The sequence below is a fragment of the Pristis pectinata genome, chromosome 16, assembly GCF_009764475.1.
Source record: "Pristis pectinata isolate sPriPec2 chromosome 16, sPriPec2.1.pri, whole genome shotgun sequence".
NCBI lineage: Eukaryota > Metazoa > Chordata > Chondrichthyes > Rhinopristiformes > Pristidae > Pristis > Pristis pectinata.
This window is the reverse complement of record NC_067420.1, coordinates 39,985,821-40,010,615: the sequence shown is the minus strand read 5'-3', so window position 1 is coordinate 40,010,615 and position 24,795 is coordinate 39,985,821. Positions and strand designations below refer to the sequence as shown.

The following is a 24,795-nucleotide window of genomic DNA, read 5'->3' as shown; positions in this document are numbered from 1 at the left end:
CTAGTTCTTCATTCCCCAACCCTGGGAAAAAGACTGTGCGCATTCACCCTATCTATGCCCCTTATGATTTTATACACCTCTATAAGATCACCCCTCATTCTATGCTCCAATGAAAACAGTCCCAACCTGCTCAACCCCTCTCCATAACTCTGTCCCATTGTCTGTGTTTAAACCAAGGCTATAAAGAAATATAACAATTATTCCGGCTCTAATTGGAAAGAGGAATAGGCGATTATTGATGAGCAACTGCCACTTGACTGCACCATCAACTTCATCTTCCATCCCTTTGCTAATGATTTAAAGTCAACTGAATAGTGGGGATTAGTTAGTTTGGATTTGCCCTGCGTTTTTTTTTTGAGGGTTGGTCACATCTAGTAACTTACTGCATTGTCAGGTAGGTGGCAGTACCAGAACAGCTTGGCTAAAGGGACAAGTATGGTTTGAGCACAAGCCTTCCATACAACAGCTGGGACGTTGCTATTGCTGGGACCTGTAGTTGTCGCTGCACTCAGCAGTTTCTGCATACCACATGGAGTGAATTGAATTGGCTGAACATTGACTTCTGCGATCGTGGGGACATCTGGAGGAGTTATCCACTCAACACTTCAGCATGAAGATGCAGATGAAAATTTCAAAACTGAGTAAGTAATTTATCTTCAACTGATTGAGAAAAGTAACATTAATGGAATCATGCAATCACAGGGCTACAAAAGGCCTCATTTAGCTCAACACACTTGTGCCAGTTTTTTGAAAGGTTTATTCAATTAGTTCACTTCCCTGCAAGATGATTTAAGTATTTATCAAATTCCCATTTAAAAGTTATTGCTGAATCTATCTGCACCAGGCTGTGGATTCCAAAGTTCAATAAGTGGCAAAAGAAAAGAAAATCCTACCTTTCCCATTGTTCTCTTGCCAATTAATTTAAATCTGTCTCTTCTGGTTATCGATCTACCTGCCAGTTTTAATTAGGTACTTAAAAAAATTTCATGATTTTGAATACCACTTTAAAATTTACCCCTCCTCCAGCCTTCCTCAGCTTAACTATCTTTACTTTAAAAAGGGAAAGTCCAATCTATAAGACAGAAGTCTCAGATCCCTGCTTCAGTTCCACTAAAGCTCTTCACCTTTTATTAATCTTCTCTATCTCTGGACTGACTGACTTTTCCCAACAGAATGGAAGTCGTTGCTCAGTGGTTACTAAATAATCATGCATTAAAAAAAAGGCAGGTGGAGTGAAGTGGGTATCACGAGTAGTAACTTAATCTTAGAGTTACACGTGACAATGGTATGTTTTAACCTGGTCTGCTGCCCTGATTTTATATTGAATAAAACAAACATCCAAACTGAAAAATGGTTCATTAATTTAAAAACTCTTACCTTTAGCTTTCCCTGTCTTAATTTGCTGTTATAATGTAAACACTGCTGAATTTTCTGCCTGTCATTTATTTCAATCATATAAAGCACTTCCCCTGGTCAGATTATAACCCACAAGCTCCTCGCTCTCACTTTTGCATGAGACTGGATCTTTACAGCAAAGCCAGAGTTCAGAATCAAATTTGTGTCATCTAAATATGACAGTGGAGAATGCATGGAGTTGGTGACAAATCGCCTTGTTGCTGTATCAGGCCCACTGTACTGCCCTATTGCAGTACAATACTAAACAGATGTACCCATCCTTTACAAAGATGTCCTTTTTGTAAAATAACATATCCCCACTTGCTTATCAGCTTCAAGTGTAAAAATATTTACTGGTGAATTTAGGACCAAACTACACTGGGGTGCTTTCTGCTTGTGAACATAACCTGCAAGGAAAAGAAGACATCAATGAAAGCTCAGATTTTAGTACTAACTGCACTATCCACTCTACTATTATACACACAAAATGGCTTAATCTTCATAGATATCTTTGTACCAGTCTGAACTATTTTCTCAGGCAGCCAATGAAATGGTTACGTTACTTGGTCTCTGCTGCTCACAAGAAAAATAAGAGTGAGACAGTAATATTAGTTTTAAACCATTACTTAATTCATTTTCAAGATCTGGTCATCACAGGTAAAGCTGGCATTTATTGTCCTTGAGAAGGTAGTGGTGAGCAGCCTTTTCGAATCATTTTACCCCTACTGGTGAGGATACTCCCACAGCACTGTTGTGAAGGGAATACCAGGGACAATGACAACGTAGAAAACAGTGATGCATTTTCAAGTCAGCTTGGAGGGGAACCTGCAGGTGATGGTGTGCCAGGCCCTTCTATGCAGTAGAGATGCTTTCAAAGTAACTGCAAGCTAACAATTGCAGTGCATTTTGTTGGTGGGACATGCTAAATGTAGCCACTGTGCGCCAGTGGCGACAGGAATGAATGCTTAAGGCGATTGATAGGATGACAATCAAGTGGGTTGCATTGTTCTGAGTGGTGTCGAACTATGTTCGTCCAGACAAGTGGAAAGCATTTTATCATACACCAGACGTGCTCTTATGATACTTATGTGACTGGCCCAGTCAAGCTTCTGGTCAATGTTGTCTCTCAAGAACGTTGATCAAGGGGGGCTTTACATTGAGATTATGGGTTTTTATAGCTCGCTATTTTAATAGATATCACGGCTGCAGGCACCACAACTGGCCAAAACTGCTGCTACAAAACATATTTTGATTAGAGGTGAAACAGAAAGCAAAAAGGAAGTGAATCCAAGTGTCATCAGAATAACTGAAAGCATTTGTTAGTATTTGCATACTACAAAAAGTCTGGAATTTCTAATTATGTGCATCAAGTCAAAATTCACCAACACAATTCAACTCAGCTTCTGAAATGGATATGGGCAAGTGGATGCATGGTGGCAGAGTGCTGTCAGAGTAACCGCAGACAAACCAAGAGATCACAGTTTCCACCAAGGTTGAATGGTCACCAACTGTCTTAAATTATAGAATATTTCTTTTTTCTGGAGTTTACATTAGCAAATATGCCTGCTATCCTGGGAAAACAGTAAAATGCAAAAAAATAAATTTGGCAGTTGAAGTGCGACATTCACAGATACAGACAATCATAGTATTCATGAGAATAACGGTTTAAAAGGACACTTCGCCCTATTCAATCCACACCAAATCCTTCTGACATTTAGTTTTCACATACCAGTGCCACCTTTATATAATAAAAGGCAACTCAAAGTTAATAGCATGCATCTTTTAATAAACTATACTGGTCTGTAATGAAAGGGAGAGGTCATAAAAGGCAGCTGCAATGGGGGGGGGCTCACCCAACAGGAGCAATGTTAGCACCAAGCTCCAATTGTAGCACCGTTTGTCACAAATATAACCTTAAGGATTTCTTTCTGAACTGCACAACTCTACTGCCACGGATAGGGTGGGCTGAAGGGCCTACTTCTGTGCTGTATGACTCAGGGCAAATATTTTTATGCAGGTCTCAGAGAAGATTTACAAAGAAATGACTACTTTACAGACAGTCCTTACAAATTTATGAACTAAAAGCAAGAATAATCCACTCAAAACCAACAATATCCTTGTGGTTACTACTGATCAGAAAGTCAACTGGATCAGCAACATAAATACGGTGGCTATAAGAGCAGATCAGAGGCTGGGTATCCTGTGGCGAATTACTCACCTCCTGACAACTAGAAGCCTTTCTACCATCTGCAAAGCACAGAATCTTCAATTGCCAAGATAAGTACAATACAAACAAGCTCAACACTATCCAGGACAAAGCAACCCATCAACCATTCTACAAATTCATTCTGTTCACCACCAGAGCACAGTGGCTGCAGTGTGTACCTTCTTACAAAAGACAATTCAGTTATTCGCTTCGGCTACTCTGACCCCACCTCCCAAATTCATGATCTCTATCCCAGAGAATGTTATCTGCTATATCACGAGCTATTATTTGCTGCAATAACTTTTGACACAGCACTTCATCAAATGCCTATGGAAATCCAAGTATAGTCTGTATACTGGTTCCTCTTTATCCACAGCTTTAACTAACCAAGTTCAATGCTGGGAATTATACAGAAAGCCAAGCTCCCTCAAAAGTGCACTAGTCTTTATAAAAACTAAGAAAGAATCATTTTGCAGTCTACAGGGGAGTGACAAAAAATACATTCAAAACTTCTACAGTTTTCCAAACCCTCTGTCTCATCTTGACCTATTTTCACTTGACCAGAGGAAGTTGGCAAATCTGCAGTTGATGTACACCAGGTAGCTTTTACAAGTTCCCTTTACAAATGCTTATAGTAGATGTTTTTAGATTGACTTGGAATTTCATTTCTAATTGTTGCGATTTTGTTACTAAATAGAAGTTCCAAAGAATGAAATACTTCTATTGCTTTTGGAGCATTGTGTCTGGATCATTAAAATATGAACATTTTCCCTCTCTCTACACATGGTGGACACACTTATTATACAATCATGAAAGTTCCAGATTAGTCTGTCCATCTCTTGGCGACAGAAGGGAGAAGCAAACTAAGTCTCCCCATTAGATTTAATGCTGCTCATGCAATACATACAAATAGCTTCTTTCAAGAGTAGAGAAAAAAATCCAAACAAAAATGAGGCAGCAAATATTTCATTTGCAACAAAACCACAGCAAAGAGAATCTCACATTTTTAAGTCGGATGCACTCAAAAATCTAATTATGAACTGTATAAAAAAATTCTTCACAGAAATAATTTTCTACCCAGAATACTCGAAGTTTGACGCAAGCTGATAAAATATATTCAAGGATGAAGCCAATTGGATACAGATGATAGGTTACCAGATCCCAGTGCTGAGATAATTTGTTTGACATCTCACCTGACTCCTCCCTAGATTTAGCCATCATTTGCACTTTATTCACTTTTAATTATATATAAAGAAATTAATGCTGAAGATTGATTTCATAAAGTCAAAGGGCCCATTAGCTATCCCTTCTCTCAAAATGCTTTCCCCCAATTCTGGTGAAAATCATGGTTTACAATTTTTAATAATTCCTTTCATAAGCGGGTTTGACTGGGCTGCATGTCCCCTGTCACAAAAGGGATGAGCCACTGAGTCAGCAGCACAATGTCTCAGCCATCACAACTTTATTTGGCTAAATAAGTAGCAAGGACAGCAGCAAGGCCACACACTGCTGTAGACAATATCATATAATCCAGAACGGAAGTCAGTCACACCAGCATTCCTTGCAGATAGCACTCTCGGAGGGAATTGTTAAAACCTATGACTGATTATTTTCACGAGGACAGGGAGGGAACATTGAGAGAAGGGGTAGCAAATGAGTCCTTGGCCTTGATGTAGATGAGAGTGGCTAAAAATACCGAATCTTATACAAAGAACAAATCAAAGGGTTTGGTTTCTTCTAACTAAAAGAAATTTGCTATTAATTGGCTCCAAGAGTGGTTGGTTCTTACCTTTCCTTCTGAGCAACTTCTCTGGAAAGTTCGGATGGAGGAAATTGGACAAAGAGGTCACCAGCACGGCTGATCAGAGTCTCGTATGGCAGGTCCTGTGGGATCTGGGATAGCAGATGGTGGACAGCAGCCATGTCACATTCACTCTCCAGGACCTCATGACCTCGGTACAATACGATCTAGAATAAGAAGGAAACAACACACAATGTGGATGACAACATTTTACATCCAGCTGACCCTTAACATAGAAACTGACAATAAAAACAGGTGGTAAATCATCAGGAAGAAAGCCAACAGATTTTTTTTTAAGGTAAGATAAGATATTTATTTATTAGTCACATGTACATGGAAACACAGTGAAGTGCATCTTTTTGCATTACTGAGAATGTGCTGGGGGCAGCCCGCAAGTGTCACCACGCTTCCGGCGCCAACATAGCATGTCCACACCTCCTAACCTGTACATTTTTGGAATGTGGGAGGAAACCGGAGCACTCGGAGGAAACCCACGCAGACAAGCATTCAATACTTTAGTATTCACAAATTCAGTTGATTTGGTGTTGGAAAATCTGAATTCTTTCTAAAATATTGAACAAATTAATGTTCTCGATCCAAAACAAATAAGAAAGGAGGGAAAGGGATGCACCTACCACTGCAGCAAAATAGATTGGCATTAATGGATGACATGCCAGGAAGAAGTCATATAACCGAACTACATGCCGGAAATCAGAAAGCACGTGACCAAACCACGTTATTAGCCAGCTCAAGGCGAAAATTGTACCAACTTCAGCTCTACAAAAAAAAACACAAAAGAGTAGGGAAATAGAAAAATCTTTAATGCAAGTAAACACCATTTAGAGATTCTTATCACCAGTTTAGGACTGAATGTCAGGTTTCTTTCATTTCATAGAGGTTTGTCTGATCCTGCAGTGGACAAAATTGCTCATCGGTGTTCCTGACACAAACCATTTTACTGCACAGTAAAACTTTATTTTGAAACAAAGTTACAAAAAACCAATTCTCTGTAAGGTGTCTCACGTATAGTCTTTCTTGAATGTGCAAAACCGATTTAAAAATCCCAGGATACGCTACCGCAAGCTTTTCAGGTTTTTATTACAGGTAAGTGCCAGTAGTTAATATGTTTCTTTTGATCATCTATTAAAAACTTAAGGTTTCCTATTGCCAGGAAGCACTGTGGTGAACATCAACTATTTTATGAAATGGTTTTATATCAATTATAAAACTAAGTTCATTGATCAAAAATTAGTTGATTTTTCTAACAATCTTTCATTAATTAGAGTTGGAAGGCCTGATTTTCAGATACCAGGTTTTGGGTCTAAAGGCAAGTTTTCTGATCAGAGGGCTCCCAATTCAAAGTCTCCTACTGCCAAAACCTTTAAGTTTTTGAAGAACAAGCTTATCACTGCAATCAATCTAAATAGCTGTTTGGGCTACTGGAAACCTTTGGTCTATGATACAGCCCATGTCACATGTTCCTGGTTATTTGCAGCAGGATGTTTATCTCCTCTCAGCGAATTCTTCAAAGGACAAAGGAAAAGTGTCTTTAAACAGACTGCCAAATCTATAATATGTAGCCGATTTCAGATTTTTGCAACTGTTGTCTAGACAGAATCTAGACATGGGAAATAAAACTTGGAGCCCATAAGTCAGATGATATTTGCAAGAGTTCCCCTAAGTTTGTAAACCACTTGCTGTAATGAATCCAAAGCAATACACTCACTTTTGCATGAAATCATGTACTTCTGGGTTGACCTTCTCTATTATTGGCATAAGGTAATTTAAAATGTGTTTTGTATTGTCCATGGTTGGGTCCATAAAATCCCTATAAAACAAAAGCAATATTTAACTTACAACAATGAAGCAGCCAGAATGTTTAACTGTTAAAATGACTTTCTTTTAAATATATACACAGTGCAAACATCTACTTGAAAATAAAATCACTACACTAGATGTATTGGAAGGATCAGAGATTTAAAAAAAAAGATAAAAATGCATATTTATCAGTGTTAAATGATTGCAATCTAACTTGCCAGGTTTAGATTATTCATGTAACAATCCATAAATTGGATGACACTGAACAACCATTAAAAAGATATCTAGTGATACTATGAAAATCAAAAAATATCCCATTTGAACCCTTTCTACTTCTTCCAACCCCCCACCTTTCCGTTAATCACTGACAGAAACAATAAAAGACCATTCTCTGTGCAATTTATTTAACAGACATGTGGGTATGATCACTTTCAGTCTTTCATTGTAGACCCCATAGATTCAGATTCCTGCAGCCAGAACAGAGGTTTCATTTCACTGTAAGCCAGAGAGGGCTAGCATGCTCCCTGTAGCATACCTTGCATGTTGAATGTACAGAATACAGCTGAACATGAATTGCCACACTAACTAACTGCCAGAATTTTCATAGGGCAAAGCATTTGATTATGAAGCCTGCAAATGTTTATCTTTCCTCTCTGGTGAATACATAATTTTCTTTATTTCCACTGTTAGAGCATTTCGGTCTATGTACAGGGCCAGATTTAAGAGGACTCAATTACAAGGCAACTTTATGTTTCAAGCTGTAATGATAACCTGACAGTCTAATCTAAGGGCTGGTTTATACTCCTTTCACCATCATAAAGATGCTTAATTTGTCTAAATCTTGAAACTGAATGATGAAAATTTACTTTCTATTGCAGATTTGAAAAATAATTTGTCCACAATTTGCTGAGCAATATCTGGAACATCGTGGACCTGGTTAAAATGGACACCAAACTGAAGTCTACAGTGGTTCAACGGTTAGCACTAAGGATGCGGAATAAGTTCAAGACAGAAAAATCAAATGAACACAAGATCCAAAAACCACTCAAAGGCAAAATAGTTTATTTGAATTCTGGATCCTATGCTCTCCCCTTTTCCCCAGACTCTGTTAGAGGAAGTGGAACATTGCTGCTCCAAGGGTCAAATTTAAATTAAGGCAGCTCCAACAATAGGGTAACAAATTTCCATTTAAACAGCTCGAGTTTGAACCAAAAGAGAGGGGCAAGGGAAGATAGGTAAATACAGTAAGCTGGCACCATTGGCTCTTTGGTGGTGCCAAGCTAACAGATTTTCTAGACCATTTACTTCTATCAATAGCCAGACACGCTTCCATTTCTCTCAGTTTTATTTTAATATATGTAGTATAATGGAGATGGAAACTGAGCCCTGGCAAGTTTAAAGTGAGACGAGGAAGAACCCGGCAAGTTTTAGGTTGTCAAGCACACTGCACCCTGGTCCACAGTCAGACCCCAGCCACATATTCTATAGTCTAGACTTCAGTCCCAGCCACACACCCAGTCCACAGTATGGACGAATGAGTGACCCAGATGCCAAAGCATTGGGATTTCAGAATAATTGTATACCAGATTATAGAAGTTTTATTGTACATCTATAATAATCTGTTAACTCTATGTATATAGGAGCTATTTGAATGGAGGATCAATGTTTAAGTTAGGTATGTAGTTAGGGGATTGTTTATTGTCCTTTCGAGATAATTGCAAGATTACAGATGTAAAACCACCAGGCCATCTTTCTTGATATAGACACAAACTTGGCTTCCTTAACAAGGTACAGAGGAGATGCTGGTCAATTGCAGAATTCCCAAGTGAATGATTCTGAAAATTTAGAAGAGAAAAGTAGAACAGCAAAGAAAGAATAGCAAAAGAATTAGTGAAGGGAATGAAACATGGGGCTGGAAGAAGCAAATGTTTCCTGGCAGATGAACACTGCCTTCTAAACTGAGCAGGGTAACATATAGAAACACCAACACGATTAAAAACAGTTATGTACCAAATACCTGAGATGATGTGTGGAAAGTTTCTCCACTAGGGCTGTCGCCATTCTCTCACCAACAACCAGAAGGAAGGTGACCACGATGTCATGGTAACCCTGGTAATAGTGAAGCTGGGGATTTTTCTTCAGTACTTCCAAGATACTGTCAATCAACTCTTCTTGCAGTGCCTCGCGCTCTGCATCGGGCATTCCTACAAACCATTGTTGATCAATAACAAATATTTGCCAAAAAGTACAAAATCTCACTTTTTTCCCCCCAATTTCCCCATCTTGAGAGCAGGAATAAGTCATAATACCCATAAACACTAATGGCTACACTGAAGTCCATGATAAAGGACAAAATGATTTCAAAGTTCAACAACATTCAGAACTCTTCACTTTCAGTAAGCTAATCCTTCCACATACACCTTTGCTGTCAATGGTTAACCACTTCCATTTACTATTTCAATTACCTTGTAAACTGTTCTTTAATAAATAATTTTTAGGTTACAGATTAGGTTACAGGTTAGGTTGCATTTTAACAATGCAAACTGCAATTTTGTAATAGCATTTTAAAATCAAAACAACTAATATGAGCATTTAGTTTTAGTGAATCCAACTGCACATTGGCAAATCAGGATGTTAAATTTGCACAGCTTTTCCATTTTCACGTCCTTTTCAGAAGACTCCAAAAAGTGTTTTGCAACCATTATGAACTGCTTGAAGCATATTCACTATTGGAATGCAGAAATGCAGCCAACAATGAGCACACAGCAAGCTCCCAAAACCAGCAAAGTGATAATAACCAAATAATATGTTCTTGCAATTTCAGGTGAAGAATATGCATCAGTCATGACATCTGGAAGAAACTGCCCAGCTATGAGAACTGGGTCTTACACATCTTCTTGAGAGCAGACCAACCCTCACTTTAACCTCACATCTGAAAGACACTACTGCACTGAAGAACTAGACAGCTGAACAAGTCTCAGGAGTGGTTCTTCAACCTAGAACCATTTGACTTAAAGAGGATAAATACTACCCATGAAGCCACACACAGTATTATATACTAGTCTTAATGGGAATCAGATTTATTATCACTGACATACGTCGTGAAATTTATTGTTTTGTAGTGGTAGGTACAGTGCAAGACATAAAGAAGTTACAAAACTAAATAAATAGTGCAAAAGAGGAATAACGAGGTAGTGTTCATGGGCTGTTCAGAAATCTGATGACAGAGGGTAAGAAACTGTTCCCGAAATGTTCAGTGTGGGTCTTCAGGCTCCTGTACCTCCTCCCCGATGGTAGTAACGTGGAGAGGGCATGTCCCGGGTGGGGAGGGTCCTTAATGATGGATGCCGCCTTCTTGAGGCACTGCCTCTTGAAGATGTCTTCAATGGTGGGGAGGATTGTGCTCATGATGGAGCTGGCTGAGTCTACAACCCTCTGCAGCCTCTTTCGATCCTGCACATTGGAGCCCCCATACCAGGCTGTGATGCAGCAAGTCAGAATGCTCTCCACCGTACATTTGTAGAAATTTGCAAGGGTCTTTGATGACATACAAAATCTCCTCAAATTCCTAATGAAGTAGAGCCACTGGCGTGCCTTCTTCGTGATTGCATCAACGTGTTGGGCCCAAGATAGATCCTCTGATCTTTAAGTATACAAAAAAACAAGTAGCACAATGGAAGTTTTCCAGATTATATAATCATGACCACAGGACCAGAATCCCTACAGCAGATCAGGGCATGAGCAACAGATTCTGGCAAACAAAACACAGATAGTTGGGTAACCGTGACCAAAGATACTCTTAGTTAGCAGCATCTAGAGTACAGCAGTATTTCAGGCAAACTGGAGGACAGGGAGAAAACTTGTTACGTACAAGTTGTTATGCAATTCCTTTCTAAAGGACAACGCTCTCTTTATATTTTACAAATGTTATTGCATACACTTAATTTCCTAGTATGTGCTGTGCATAATGCAGTCAGGAGGGCAGGCATCCTCTCTGCCCCACGGTCCCTATAAACATTGTATGAACATCACAGGGAGATTATCAGTGAAACTCAGTACTTAGTTATGCTCCTTAAGGGGCAAAAAAAAAGGCAGACTTCCCAACCTCAGCACATGCTACCAGCAGTAATCATAACTGACAGAAAGGGTTTACAGAGAGCCACACATTGTAGTAAATATATATATTTTGTTATATATTCATTCTAGGGATGTGGGTTTCACTGGCTGAGCCCACATTTAATTGTCTGTCCCTAGTTGTCCTGGAGGTGATGGTGACCTGTCTTCTTGAACCACTGCAGTCCTTGAGGTTTTACTGTTAACGAAGGGGTTCCAGAACTTTGATCCAGTGACGGTGAAGGAGCAGCAATACTTTTCCAGGTTAGGATGGTGTGTGGCTTGGAGGACAACTTCAAGGTGGTGGTATTGCCCCTGCTGCCCTTGTCCTTCCAGCTGGTGAGCTCGTGGGTTTGGAAGGTGCTGCCTAAGGAGTCTTGAGTTGCTACAGTGCATCCTGAAGATGGTACAAACTACTGTTATGGTGCATCAGTGGTGGAGAGTGAATGGTTGTGGATAGAGTGCCAATCAAGCAGGCTGCTATATCCTGCACGGTGTCGAGCTTATTGGGCGTTGTTGAAGCTACACTGATCCAGGGAAGTGGAGCGTGTTCCACCACACTCCTGACTTGAGCCTTGTAGATGGTGGACAGGCTTTGGGGAGTTAGGAGGGGAAATTACTCACCACAGGATTCTAGCCTCTGACCTGCTCTTGTAACTACATTATGTATATGGCTACTCCAGTTTCTGGTGGAAGGTAACCCCTAGGATGTTGATAGTGGGGGATTCAGTGATGGCAATGTCATTGAATGTCAGGGGGTGATAGGTGGATTTTCTCTTGCTGGATATCGTCATTACCCAACACTTGTGTGGTGTGAATGTTACTTGCCACCTATCATCCCAGGCCTGGATACTGCCTGGGTCTTGCTGCATTTGGTTGTGGACTGCTTCATTATTTGAGGATTTGCAAATGGTGCTGAACATTGCACAATCAGCAGTGAACATCCCGACCTGACTTCATTACGACTAAAGGAAGATCATTGATGAAGCAGCTGAAGATGGTTGGGCCTCAGACACTACTCTGAGGAACTCCTGCAAAGATGTCCTGTGGCTGAAATGATTGACCTCCCACCACTACAAGCATCTTCCTTTGTGCTAGGTATGATTCCAACCAGCAGAGGGTTTTCCCTGATACCCATTGGTTTCAGTTTAGCTGGGACTTGATGTCAGGGACAGTAACTCTCACTTCACCTCTGGAGGTCAGCTCTTTAGTCCATGTTTGGACCAAGGCTGTCACATGGTCAGGAGCCGAGTGACTTTGGCAGAACCCAAACAGAGTTTCTGTGAGCAGGTTGTTGCTAAGCAAGTGTCGCTTGATAGCACCATCGATTATCCCTTCCATCACTCTCATGATGACTGAGAGTAGACTAATGGGGCAGTAACTGGCTGAGCTGGATTTGTCCTACTTCTTGTGGACAGGACATACCTAGGCAATTTTCCACATCACCGGGTAGGTGCCAGTGTTGCTGTGGAACAGTTTGGCCAAGGGCACGGCAAGTTCTGGAGCACGATTGCCGGAATGTTGTCAAGGCCCATAGCCTTTGCCGTATCCAACTTTGGTGGTTTCTTGATATCGCATGGAGTGAATTGAATTGGCTCAAGACTGGCATCTGTCATGCTGGGAACCACTGGGGGAGGCTGAGATGGTTCCTCCACTGAGTTGTTTAATTATCCACCACTATTCACGACTGGATGTGGCAGGACTGCAGAGTTTAGATCTGATCCATTGATTGTGGGATTGCTTAGTTCTGTCTATTGCATGTTGCTTGGCATGCAAGTAGTTCTGTCTTGTAGCTTCATCAGGATGATTCACCATCCTGAGGCATATCTGGTGTTGCTCCTAGCATGCCCTCCTGGCCTCATTGAACCAGGGTTGATCCCCTGGTTTGGTGGTGATGGTAAAACAGGGATATGCCAGGCCATGAGGTTGCAGATTGTGGTTGAGTACAATTCTGCAGCTGCTGATGGCCCATAGCACCTTGTGGATGCCCAGTCTCAATTTGCTAGATCTGTTTGCAGTCTGCCCCATTTAGCAGGGTGGTAGACTATGAAGTGCATTTTCACTGGGAAGATGGGATTTCATTTCCACAAGGATTGTGTGGTCACTCCCAGCAATACTGCTGTGGACAAGTGCATCTGCGACAAGTAGATTGGTGAGGTTGAGATCAAGTAGCTTTTTTCCTATATCAGATAGGTTGTTGAATATGCAACATCTCCTAAAAATCATTCAATTAACCACTTTAAGGATCCGGAGGGAAACAATTAAGTTCTTAAAAGTAGTGACGAAAAGCAAAAAAGGACTGTTCTCTCTATTCTGAAGATTATCTGCAGAAGTTAGCACCTTAGCATAATAAAAAGAAATGATGCCTTGCAATTATATAGCACCTGTCACAAAATTAGGATAAGCCAATGAAGTAGATCGTGGAGTTTTCTCACTTTTGTAATATTAATTACGTCAAAAACAAATGCACCAAGATACTTGTGTAAAGCTAACCTGCACAAAAATCCACTTCAGAGACAAGTGGAGAACTCTTACAGTGTTCAGTCAAGGCTTATGCCCAATCTCTCCATAAATTAAAATCTGTGCCTTATTATATTACTGGAACTAAGGTTCTACATCAACCTGTTCCTAAGTACACAACACACTGTAACAGCAGTCTCCTTTTCCAGCAAAACCTGTATTTCGCATCAATGTGGCTTACCAGGTGGAAAGCGCCGTAATGATCGCTGTACATCCAGTCGCACCTGCTGATAGTCTTTGTTGTTCTCTCGGAGTTCTGGTCCTGTTGCAAAGATCAAGTATTTATTATTGAATTAATGTTGCATAATTAACAGCAGCCATGTAGAAGTTCTACACTACAGATGCAATCTATCCAATACAAATGTATATGCAATACAACATATTGAACTCAAAACACTCATATTCCACTATTCAGATATTTTATATTTATTTTTATTCATTACTGAACCAAGTAATTTGACTTCAAAAGCCATGAAATTACTATCCAGTAAAGTGCAAGACTTGGTGTAGTATTCTCATATCAGAAGGTATATAGGCTCAAAGACAGACATGCCTAAGACCAGTGCAATATTGAGAGTGTTGCATTGTTGGAGGGCCTTCCTTCTGAATGAGGTGCAAATCCAAGACCCACTCCCCTCTCAAATAGATAAATATCCATAGTATTATCAGTTGCTGGAGCATTCTTCAAATCACCAGTATTACATAAAAATCCATTGATAATTTATCTATGATACGTTAAAATTCCCCACTTATTTTTTTAAATATACAATAACAAGTTTCAGAAGTACATCACTGGCAGTAATGCATTTGTGCACATCCTGAGACTGTGAAAGCCTCTCATTAATTCAAATTTTCCCCTAGACAATGGCAGATGTGGTAGCTGGTCAAAAGTAGGATCCAGAGTCTTGACTTTGGACTAAAACAGCCACTGGGTAAACAGCACCCAAAAAAAAAATTTATATTCCACAAGTTTAATGACTTCAAGAAAAGATGGTGGAAAAAAAAGTACTGCAGTTGAAGTGATATCTGATCCTTCACTGAGAAAGGGCACAAAGCAGCTCAGAAAAAGATAGGTAAAACTCAAGACAGTCAGATATTATGCATTGATTGTACATTTGCAAAAAACAACTGAACACCAGGAGTGCGGTTAATTCAATGGACTAATAATTACATTCCTGCTGTCAACACTTCTCACCCTGATAGCAAACGTACAAAGAAGGATGTTAATAACCTGCATTGCAAGGTATTTTTAACATAGCAAAAGGTCCTACTGTGCTTCACAGGAGTATCTTCAGACAAAATTGACATTGAGCCACATCCAGAGATATTGGGACAGCAGATCAAGCAGAGGTGTTACAAAAAGTGTTGAAAAGGTAAAAAAAAATGCTGGGGAAGAAAGAAAATGGACAGGTATAAGCGACTAGAAAGAGAGAAATATAGGGGCTTGTGGAACTGAAGGTGGTTTATAGAGAACACAGGGAAGAATTTTAGACACATATACAATAATCTTAAAATAAAGCTCATGCTGAATCAAGGACTAACATCATCGAGAGGTTCTGGGGTGATGGATGAACAGGACAGTCTGACTTTGCATATGGGAGACAAGGTTTTGAACAAGAACTCACGGAGGATGGAAAATAGATATCGGATCAGGATAGTGTCGGCTTGGGCGCTCCCTTGGTACTGCCCAATCTTGATCCAGCAATTCCTCAGGAGGTACCAGTTACTGGAGTCAGCAAAAAGATGCCAAGCTTCTCCAGTGTATTAGCACTGATACAAGGATACGAAACAAATTACTTTCATTTGGCTTCAGAGATGTCACAATGATTAGTGCTAGGACCACAGATACTTACTATCCACACCACTGAGTGAGGTGAAGATGCCAAGTGTAATGTATGCAAGTTTGCTGCAGTACATAGCTAGGTAGGAAAGCAAACTGCAAGGACACAACATGTCTGCAATGCGATTATAGAAAAGGAAGGTGAGAAGATAGCAGATGTAGTACAATATAGTACAATACAGAGGTTACATACTTGGAAGAACAAAAAGTATTTTTCAAAAATCTATTAAATGCAGGTGTACAAAGGATTTGGTGCACAAAAAGCACAAAGTTTGCAAGGAGAGCAAGCAATTATGAAGGCAAATGACATTAAAATGGAGTTCAGGGTGGGGTTGTTGGTGGTTGAAGAGCAAGAAAATCTTGCAAGAAAATCAAAAATCTATAAGAGATTACATTTGGAGTTGGTCATTTCTGACAAAGGCGAGAAGGAATTTCTTCAGTCCGTGGGTTTGGAATCCTATGCAGTCTCTAACCCAAATACTGTGTGCCCAGTAGCTAAATATATTCCAGGTCGAAATGAAGCAACCAAGAGAACCAAAGGTTAATGGGATCGGAAAGGAAAATGGAGTTGAGATCTTGGATTAGTCATGATTTCATTAAATGTTGGAATAAGCTCAAGAGACCACATGTCACTCAAGCTTCTTTTCTGAAACTATGCAAGATGATGTGAATAGTTACTTTCCCCAAGGACTATTTCTATGCTCACATCAACACTAACCTCGCTGATCTTTAATGTTCACTGTGCATTTCAGTACAGGAACAAATACTGAAGAGTTACCTGGTTTAGGGCGTAGATCACACGCATTTACGTTAAGGAGCTTTGGCCACACTTTGCAGCGGATTTCATCTGTCAGAAGACCACCTTCACTGATTGCCATTCTTCTCAATGCAGCCACATCTACTGGAGAGCTGTTCAAGGCCTGGAGGATTTCTGCTGCCTTTTTCTTTTTCTTTGATTCATTGTCTGATGGGAAATACAAATTAAAACACAACATCAAAATCATTTTCTCTTTCCTCTTTATGTATCTTTTCTAACAATCCCTTGCAAAGAAATAAATTGGATCTCCCCAGTAACTGATTCATAATTTCACCATATTGTACAAAACTGAAAATTGTTAATGTGTTCTGACCAATCCCAGAGCAATTGTTTTAAATGCATAAAAACACCACAAATATCATGCATCATTTTTGAGGGCTATCTAAATATCCTGACCTAAGTGAAGAGAATGGATCCACGCTAGGAAGAAAAAGCCACTCCCAAGAACCAATATCACCAAAAATGATAAAGGAAATAAGGGTACCAAAACAGCAGCTTCCACTATCACAAAATTAAAGGTTCTTATTTGTAATATTTAAACTTTACTTTCCTCCACCCCACCAGTAAGTGACCTCAGTAAGTATTCCTTTTTTAAAAAAGAATGTTATTTGATAAATTACAAGTTTTTATAGATGTACAGTGGAGAGCATTGACTAGTTGCATCACCGCCTGGCATGGAGGCTCCAATGCACAGGATCGCAAGAGGCTATAGGGTTGTAGACTCAGCCAACTCCATCACGGGCACAACCCTCCCCACCATCGAGGACATCTTCCAGAAGCAGTGCCTCAAGAAGGCAGCATCCATCACTAAGGACCCTCACCATCCAGGACACACCCTCTTCTCGTTACTACCATCGGGGAGGAGGTACAGGAGCCTGAAGACCCACAATCAACGATTCAAGAACAGCTTCTCCTCCACCATCAGATTTCTGAACCATCCATGAACATTATCTCATTATTCCTTTTTTTATTTGCACTATATTTATTTTTGTAATTTACAGTAATTTTATGTCTTAGTTCTGTACTGCTGCCGCAAAACAACAAATTTCACGTCATGTAAGCCAGTGGTAATAAATTTGATTCTGATAAACCACCACTTACCTCACCAGATCTCACCGAGGGCTGGAAAATATAATTAGCCCAGTTAGGGCAGAAAAATAATTCATTGTGAAACAAGTTTTGTGTAAGATTACTTTCCTGTTATACTGTATTTAGATGTGGTATACTTGTAAAAAGAAGCCTCCATAGCCTGCTATCCAAAACTGCGTCCTTTAGCCTGTCCTGGACCTAGGTCTGCTCTCTTCATATCAACACTACAGACCATCCTCCACCATTCCCCCAGCTCCAGAAAGCTTTGAGACATTGAGGCTGTGAAGAATGCCATTGAAATGCAAGGTTCTTTTTCAGTAATACTGTATTTAGATGTGGTATACTTGTAAAAAGAAGCCTCCATAGCCTGCTATCCAAAACTGCGTCCTTTAGCCTGTCCTGGACCTAGGTCTGCTCTCTTCATATCAACACTACAGACCATCCTCCACCATTCCCCCAGCTCCAGAAAGCTTTGAGACATTGAGGCTGTGAAGAATGCCATTGAAATGCAAGGTTCTTTTTCAGTACTTAAAGTATCGCTGAAAAATTTGTCTCTCTCTTGTACTCCCCTTTCTATGCATCAGTATGTGCCAACCACTACTTCAAAGGTAGCCTGTATCCAGAAAACTCCTTGTATTTTGCTTCCCCATACAGAGAACCACTGGGTCACATTTCTAGTCGCTGTCCCAAACTGATTTGCTATAACCATCTGGATTTGCTAATGAAACTAATGGGACATTGACTATGTGAAAGAGCTTGATGTTGTTACATCATTTCAGACTTCTCCCTAGTGTTTTAAATGTTAGATGCACTGTTGACCATGCTAAGAATGATCAATCATAAGGATTCACACCATCAAAAAGAAAAATGTGCTGACACACAGATATTACCAGGAATGAGGGTCACAGTTATAATGAAGAACACAAAATTAGGCCCATTTTCACTTGAATAGCAAGAGAAAATTAAGGGGTCATAAGTAAACATTGCATTGCTACAAAGTACTGAACATCAAAGATCCGAGGCTTTCTTTCAACCCCAATACATCAAATTCAAAATCCACTCCTCTCCAGCGTTTGCCTATCTAAAAGAATGAAGGGAAACAGCTTTTTAACGATTGAAATAACATCTGTAGTTAATAACAAAAGAGAAAGGTAGTACTATTTGGAAAAATTAATAAGCAATTTGGGAATGAGTATAGCAGAATAGAACAAGTTGGCATGTATTATACACAAACTAGCAAACAACTCATTGCCACGTTGGGGCTTTCGATGATTCCACAAGAACTAGTCAAGTGAAATACAAATCAGGTTGCTGTTACAGCAATCTTAAAAGATCTTTACAATTCAGTTCTCTCCTGATTTTCAACACACCACGTTTCTACCAAGTTCCACTGACACTCAACCAGAAGAAGTCAAAACCAAAAAGATGGAGGAATTTCAGCGTTTGTTACAACCAATGCAAATCGAGCTTCTGTAATCTTTTGCGTCATTCTGCAATGAACAGCTTTCTGGAATTCCTTAATAATTTACAGAACTGCCAAAGAAGTAAAACATTTTTTTGCCACAATGTAAATAACAGGCATGGAATTAGAAATGGACTACTGCATACACACGTAAATAATAAATGGTTCTGCGAATTTTCGGGTATGTTAAAAATGGTTGAGATAAATCTGGCTCATTAGTCTTAAATTCATTAAGAAATCTTTTTAATTGCAACTTCTTTTTATATTTGAAACGATGCTCTAAAACATTGGTCAATTGAGCAGCTCTCTAGACTGCAAGTTTCAAATCCTAGGTACAGTGCCGTTGGGAAGCTAATGCCAAACTGTGTTCCTAGCCATCTAAAGCCTGCAGCTGGCTCCTCTCACACATTGCCGAGGTACAGCACTATAACTCCAGAAACTAAATTTAACTTGAGACAAGCAAGCAACCAAGAGGAAACCAGAAAATAAGCAAGCAGGCTGTGATTTCACACACTAAAGGGATTTGACACAGCTTAATGACTGAAAAGCAGAACTAAACATTTAAATAGATGGAAAATTTAAAACAAAGCAACTAAACAGCCAGCCACTGCTCCACGATGTCTCTTAAGATATTTGTACTTTACTTGCCAAACAAATGAAAATCAACTGCAATTCAGAATGGAATCCCTGAGGAAGTCTCATTCCCCTACATTGATCACTATGTTGTTATTAGTGGCTTTCAGTTTCCAACTCTTGCTTACCAATTAATTTCAGCTGGCATTTCATTCTGCTCTTCTACATCATCCCTACTCCATGCGAGTGAATTTAGAAGATTTTTGCCAATGCAAAAACAAACACATTTGTTATGATTCTCCGAGATAACTCACCCCGCACCTCTATGAACTTGAGTAAAGCTTACAAGCATAAAGGGAATGTTGTTTTTTTAAAGGAATCTCAGGGACAAGATGAGCCAACTGAATCCGAAGGGGAAAAATAAGTGATGGACACACAAGCTGCGTGATGCTGAGTCACTTAAACCAGAAACCTCTCATCTTGCACATCTGCCAATCCCTGCAGGAGTTCTTCCCCCTATTTAATAATCCCACGTCGCAAAGTACAGCTGCCATGAATGGCAGAGACAAACAATCAACATTCATCACTGTGTTGGCGTGTTACAACTGTGCAGATGACTGTTTTGGAGAGATGCCTTGGGAGGGAGGAAAGAATTGAAGAAGGGTGGTCGACAGTTTACAAAACAAGCTTCCCTTGTTGGAATTCTGCACGGCAAAAGCAAGATTGCAAACATGCAACTGAGAATATGCAGAGCAAACAAAGTTTTGAGCTGATTTTCAGTCACTCTGCAGGGTTTGAACAGACAGCGTCAGTTGTCTCCCTCCCCCAGATGCAAACAGCAGTCACGTCCCATACAACCTAACCTGATTGTCATCTAGTCCCGCCCCCCCCTTTCCCCCTCCCCCTCCCATTGGCCCGCTTTCCCAACCGCCCTCCCTTATTGGTACGGCGCCGCCGTCCATCACAGCGGAGGGCGCCCCGGATCCAGTTCGGTTGACGCGGCAAGAAGAGAGCTCCAACTCCCCTCCTCAAACATAAAACACCAGGGCAACAACTAACGTCGAGTTGAAGGAGCAGCAGAAACGCGGGTACGGTTTAACTTATCCACACGACGCGCCTTAAATAACGGGAGCTGCCAATCCCCCCCCCCGCCCCTTTATTTTTAAGATCCCATACCTTGTTTTCCGATGCCGTTTATCGAGGTGCTTCGAGATTTCTTCAGATACATTGGCGCAGCTGACCGCGGGGCATCTTCAAGGCGGCCTCCAGCAGTTTGCGGCTTAAAAGGGAAGAATCCGCGTCATTGTCGGCGCTCAGGTGAATTTCGCTTCGGTTGGAATTTTTTTTAAATCCACCCCGGCGCGCGTGCGCACGCACGTTCCGCGGCTTTTGCGTCACCCCGCCATGGCAACTGAGACGTCACCGGGGAGGGGTGGGGGGAGGAGGAGGAGGAGGGGGGGTGTGGTCTGTCGCGTCATCACGCCGCTCCACAGGGCGGGCGTGCGCGCCGCCGTTTGAAGGGGCGCACTGCCATGAGCTGGACGTGGCCGCGCTGGGGTCGTCAGGAGTTGCACGGGGGTCCTTGGGACCTCAGTGGTCCACGCTGAGCGAGATGGATAGTCAAGCTGGTGCCGTTTCCCAGCACTTGGCACAACTCTTGAGCCACACACACATGAACAACCTCCTCCTATAACTCAGGCCCTCTAGTTCTGGCAACATCCTTTATGCAGCACAGCTAATTGTAACTTCTGTTGATGGCAAATCCTGAACATGTCGAATTTTGAACATTGTAAAACATCGACCTCGACTTTTTTTTTTTGCTCCCTTATTTGGCTTCTGATGCAATTTCAAGGTACTCTGGAAATACTTCTGTGTAATTCCTCATTAGGATGTATAAAATAGTGCTGTTGCATCCTTTTAACTCTACCACTATCATTTAAGAAGCATTTAGATAGGTACATGGAGGGGCGGGGCATGGATATAGGCTGAATGCAGGAAATTGGGACTAGCTGGGTGGGCATCATGGTCGACAAGGACTGGTTGGGCCGAAGGGCCTGTATCCATTGCTGTATTGCACTGACTGTATGTATAACATTTATTGGATATTTATTTCCCTCCACAGATGCTACTTGACCTGCTGAGTTCCTCCAGCATTTTGTGTGTGTTGCTCCACATTTCCAGCATCTGCAGTCTTCTGAACTCTTCTCCATACACCTGTCCGCATACTTCTTGAATGTATCTAATGTACTTGCCTCATCCACTGGCAGATGGTTCCATATATCTACCATCCTCTGTGTGTTTTTAAAAGAAGTTGCCCCTCAGGTTCTGATTAAACCTTTCACCTCTAACCTTAAAATTATTTTATTTTATGAAACTTATTTTTGTAACTTATTATATTTTATAAAACTATTATTTTTTTAATTTATGGTAATTTTATGTCTTTGCACTGTACTGCTGCCACAAAACAACAAATTTCACGTCATAAAAATCAGTGATAATAAATCTGATGTCCTCTTGTTTTTGATTTCCCCAAGCCTGGAAAGAAGACCACTCACCCCATCTGAGCCCCTCATGATTTTATATCTCTATGAGATCACCCCTCAGTCTCCCACACTCCAAGGAGTAAAAGCCCAGTCTATCTAACCTCTCCCCATGACTCAGTAACTCAAGTCCTAGCAGCATCCTTGTAAATCCTTTTTTGAGCTCTTTCCAGTTTAATCACATCCTTACTATAACAAGGTGACCAAAACGGAACACAAAACTCCCAAGTGTGTCTTCACCAACGTCTTGTACAATCACAACATAAGCTCCCAACTTCTATATTCAATGCCCTGACTGATGAAGGCCAGCGTGTCAAAAGCCTTCTTCACCACCCTATCTATTTGTGACTCCACTTTAAGGGAATTATGCACCTGTACTCCAAGATCTTTCTGTTCTACAATGGTGCCCAGGGCCCTTCCATTCAATGAAAGAAGTCCTACCTTGATTTGTCCTTCCAAAATGTAACACTTCACACTTATCTGAATTAAATTCCATTTACCATTCCTCAGCCCACCTACCCAGCTGATGAAGATCCCACTGCAATTCTTGATACTCTTCTTCACTGTCTACACCACCACCCATTTTAGTGTCATCTGCAAACTTACTAACTATTCCAATTAAATTCTCATCCAGTCATTAATATAGATGACAAATAACAATGGGTCCAGCACAGTCCCCTGTGGAAGAGTCCTTCCAAGCAACACCTTTGACCACAAGTCTTAGCAGGCAGTGGCCAAGCACGGAACGTCCTTCAGGTATTGCGGGACAGGCAGTCGATAGATACTGTGGGGTGGTTCCCCGAGAAAGACCGTCCAAATCATCTGGCAGAACGCTTCATTGCCAGAACTCACCAACAAGTACCAAGACATCGCTTGGCTAGTGGTGGGAGGGGCCCTCCAAGTCAGATTCTTCCTGTACAGACAAAATATCATCCCCAACACAAGCTGCCCTCAGGACAGCTGCAATGGCGAAGAGACGATCACCCACACCTTTGCAGACTAGTGGATTTGCTAAGAGAATGTGGAGAAGGATGCAAGGGTCCGTGTCTCGGTTCATTCCCACCAGTTGCATAACAGAGGACTCTCTGATCTACGGGCTGTTCCCAGGGGCACACACCAAGTCAGACATCTAGAGCTTTTGGAAGATCATCAACTCAGTAAAAGACACGCTTTGGTCTGCCCGAAACTTGTTGGTCTTCCAGCACAGTGAGATGTTGGTTAGGAAATACTGCTGACTGGCACATTCCAGTGCAGGAGTACGTGCTGAGGGACGGACTGAAGCTCGGTTCAGCCAATGCAAAGGCTCTGTGGGGAAGGACCACAGTCTAGGATCCTTCCACCACTGGACATGGAGTTGGATGGGGAAGCCCCTCAAACAATGAAGGAGTGTATCACCCCAGGGGACCACATGAGTGACAATGGTGTTATGGTTTAAAAAAGGCATTAACACTACTGAATGTACTGACCAAATGACATTAGGAATGTAAAAACTTTTGCAGTTTTTCTTTTTGTTTATATATTTTATGATTAAAGTTTATTTTTGAAATAAAAATACTTTTTAAGCCTTGTAGCACCAAGATTTTTGTCATTTAACCTCCTCTGACTATATACTTTTCTTCTTTCCTCCTCATTGCACTAGTCCTGTACTTGCTTAAAACCCATTGCAACTCTTCATACTTTTGTTCCAATTCTGATGAAAGGCCGGAAACAAGCTGGACCCACAAGAGACTGCAGATGCTGGAATCTGGAGCAACAAACAAACAGCTGGAGGAACTCAGCAGGTCAGGCAGCATCTATGGAGGGAAATGAACAGTTGATGCTTCAGGTCAAGACCCTTCATTCTGGACTCCTGATGCCCGAGTTCCTCCAGAAACATAAGCTGCCTTTTCATCTCTGACCAGATGTTACCCACCCACTTAATATTTTCAGCACTCTGCTCTAATTCTGATATTCTGCACCAACAGTATATTTTACTTTTATATGCACAAGGAAACTAGGTTTGACACACATGTATTCATATTTCTCAGAAGGTCTTGTAATCTCCACTCCCTGCCATTCACAAGTTTCTGGAGACGATCTGCTTGACCCGCTGAGTGCCTCCAGCTGTTTGATTTTTTTGATGCACACGTTTCTGCTCTAGTCTCGTAATCTTGCATGTTTCATTGAGATCACATCTCATTTTTATAAAGCCAGATGAGTAGGAGTGCAGTCTTTCACTGTGAAGCAATTCCTTCATTCTGGGAATTAGCCTAGTCATGCTCCTCTAAACGATCGCAAGTACACGTCTATTTCTTCATTTCACAAAGTGTGGTGGATGTCTGGAATTTTCTATCCTGGAGGGAGGTGTGGGCTGTATCAGTGGAGATAGTTGCATTTTTGAAAGATCAGGGATTTGAAGGCTATAGGGAACAGGCACAAATGAAATGAGCCCTGTGACAGATCAGCCATGATCATTATTGACTGGCCAGGCAGGGTTCTGCTGCTGTTATTTTCATGGATTTTTAAATGAGAAAGCCAAAACTGTACTAGGACTATAGGTATGAACTTTCTACATTATTCTCCTCCAGCACACATCTTGTCCACTTACTTAACCTACCTAGCCGCCTTTGAAGGTTCATTAT

The 24,795-nt window shown here is 41.0% G+C and overlaps 1 protein-coding gene across 2 annotated transcripts in view; it reads right to left on the bottom strand.

Moving 5' to 3' along the window:
* Nucleotides 1-21,031, bottom strand: part of tbc1d20 (TBC1 domain family, member 20) — a 31,005-nt gene extending 9,974 nt beyond the window's left edge. Inside the window, exons 1-7 of one of the 2 annotated variants that reach the window (XM_052030930.1) lie at nucleotides 20,811-21,031; nucleotides 16,472-16,657; nucleotides 14,035-14,115; nucleotides 9,238-9,424; nucleotides 7,129-7,230; nucleotides 6,038-6,179; nucleotides 5,391-5,569 (exon numbers count right to left, since the gene is read on the bottom strand). In XM_052030930.1, coding sequence (XP_051886890.1) covers nucleotides 5,391-5,569; nucleotides 6,038-6,179; nucleotides 7,129-7,230; nucleotides 9,238-9,424; nucleotides 14,035-14,115; nucleotides 16,472-16,657; nucleotides 20,811-20,862 — 929 coding nt within the window. In that variant the 5' untranslated portion in view covers nucleotides 20,863-21,031. Of the gene's footprint in view, nucleotides 1-5,390; nucleotides 5,570-6,037; nucleotides 6,180-7,128; nucleotides 7,231-9,237; nucleotides 9,425-14,034; nucleotides 14,116-16,471; nucleotides 16,658-19,822; nucleotides 19,954-20,810 lie in introns of those variants that run through there. The other variant, XM_052030931.1, reaches the window with a different exon arrangement.
* Between the last annotated feature and the right edge of the window lie 3,764 nt (nucleotides 21,032-24,795).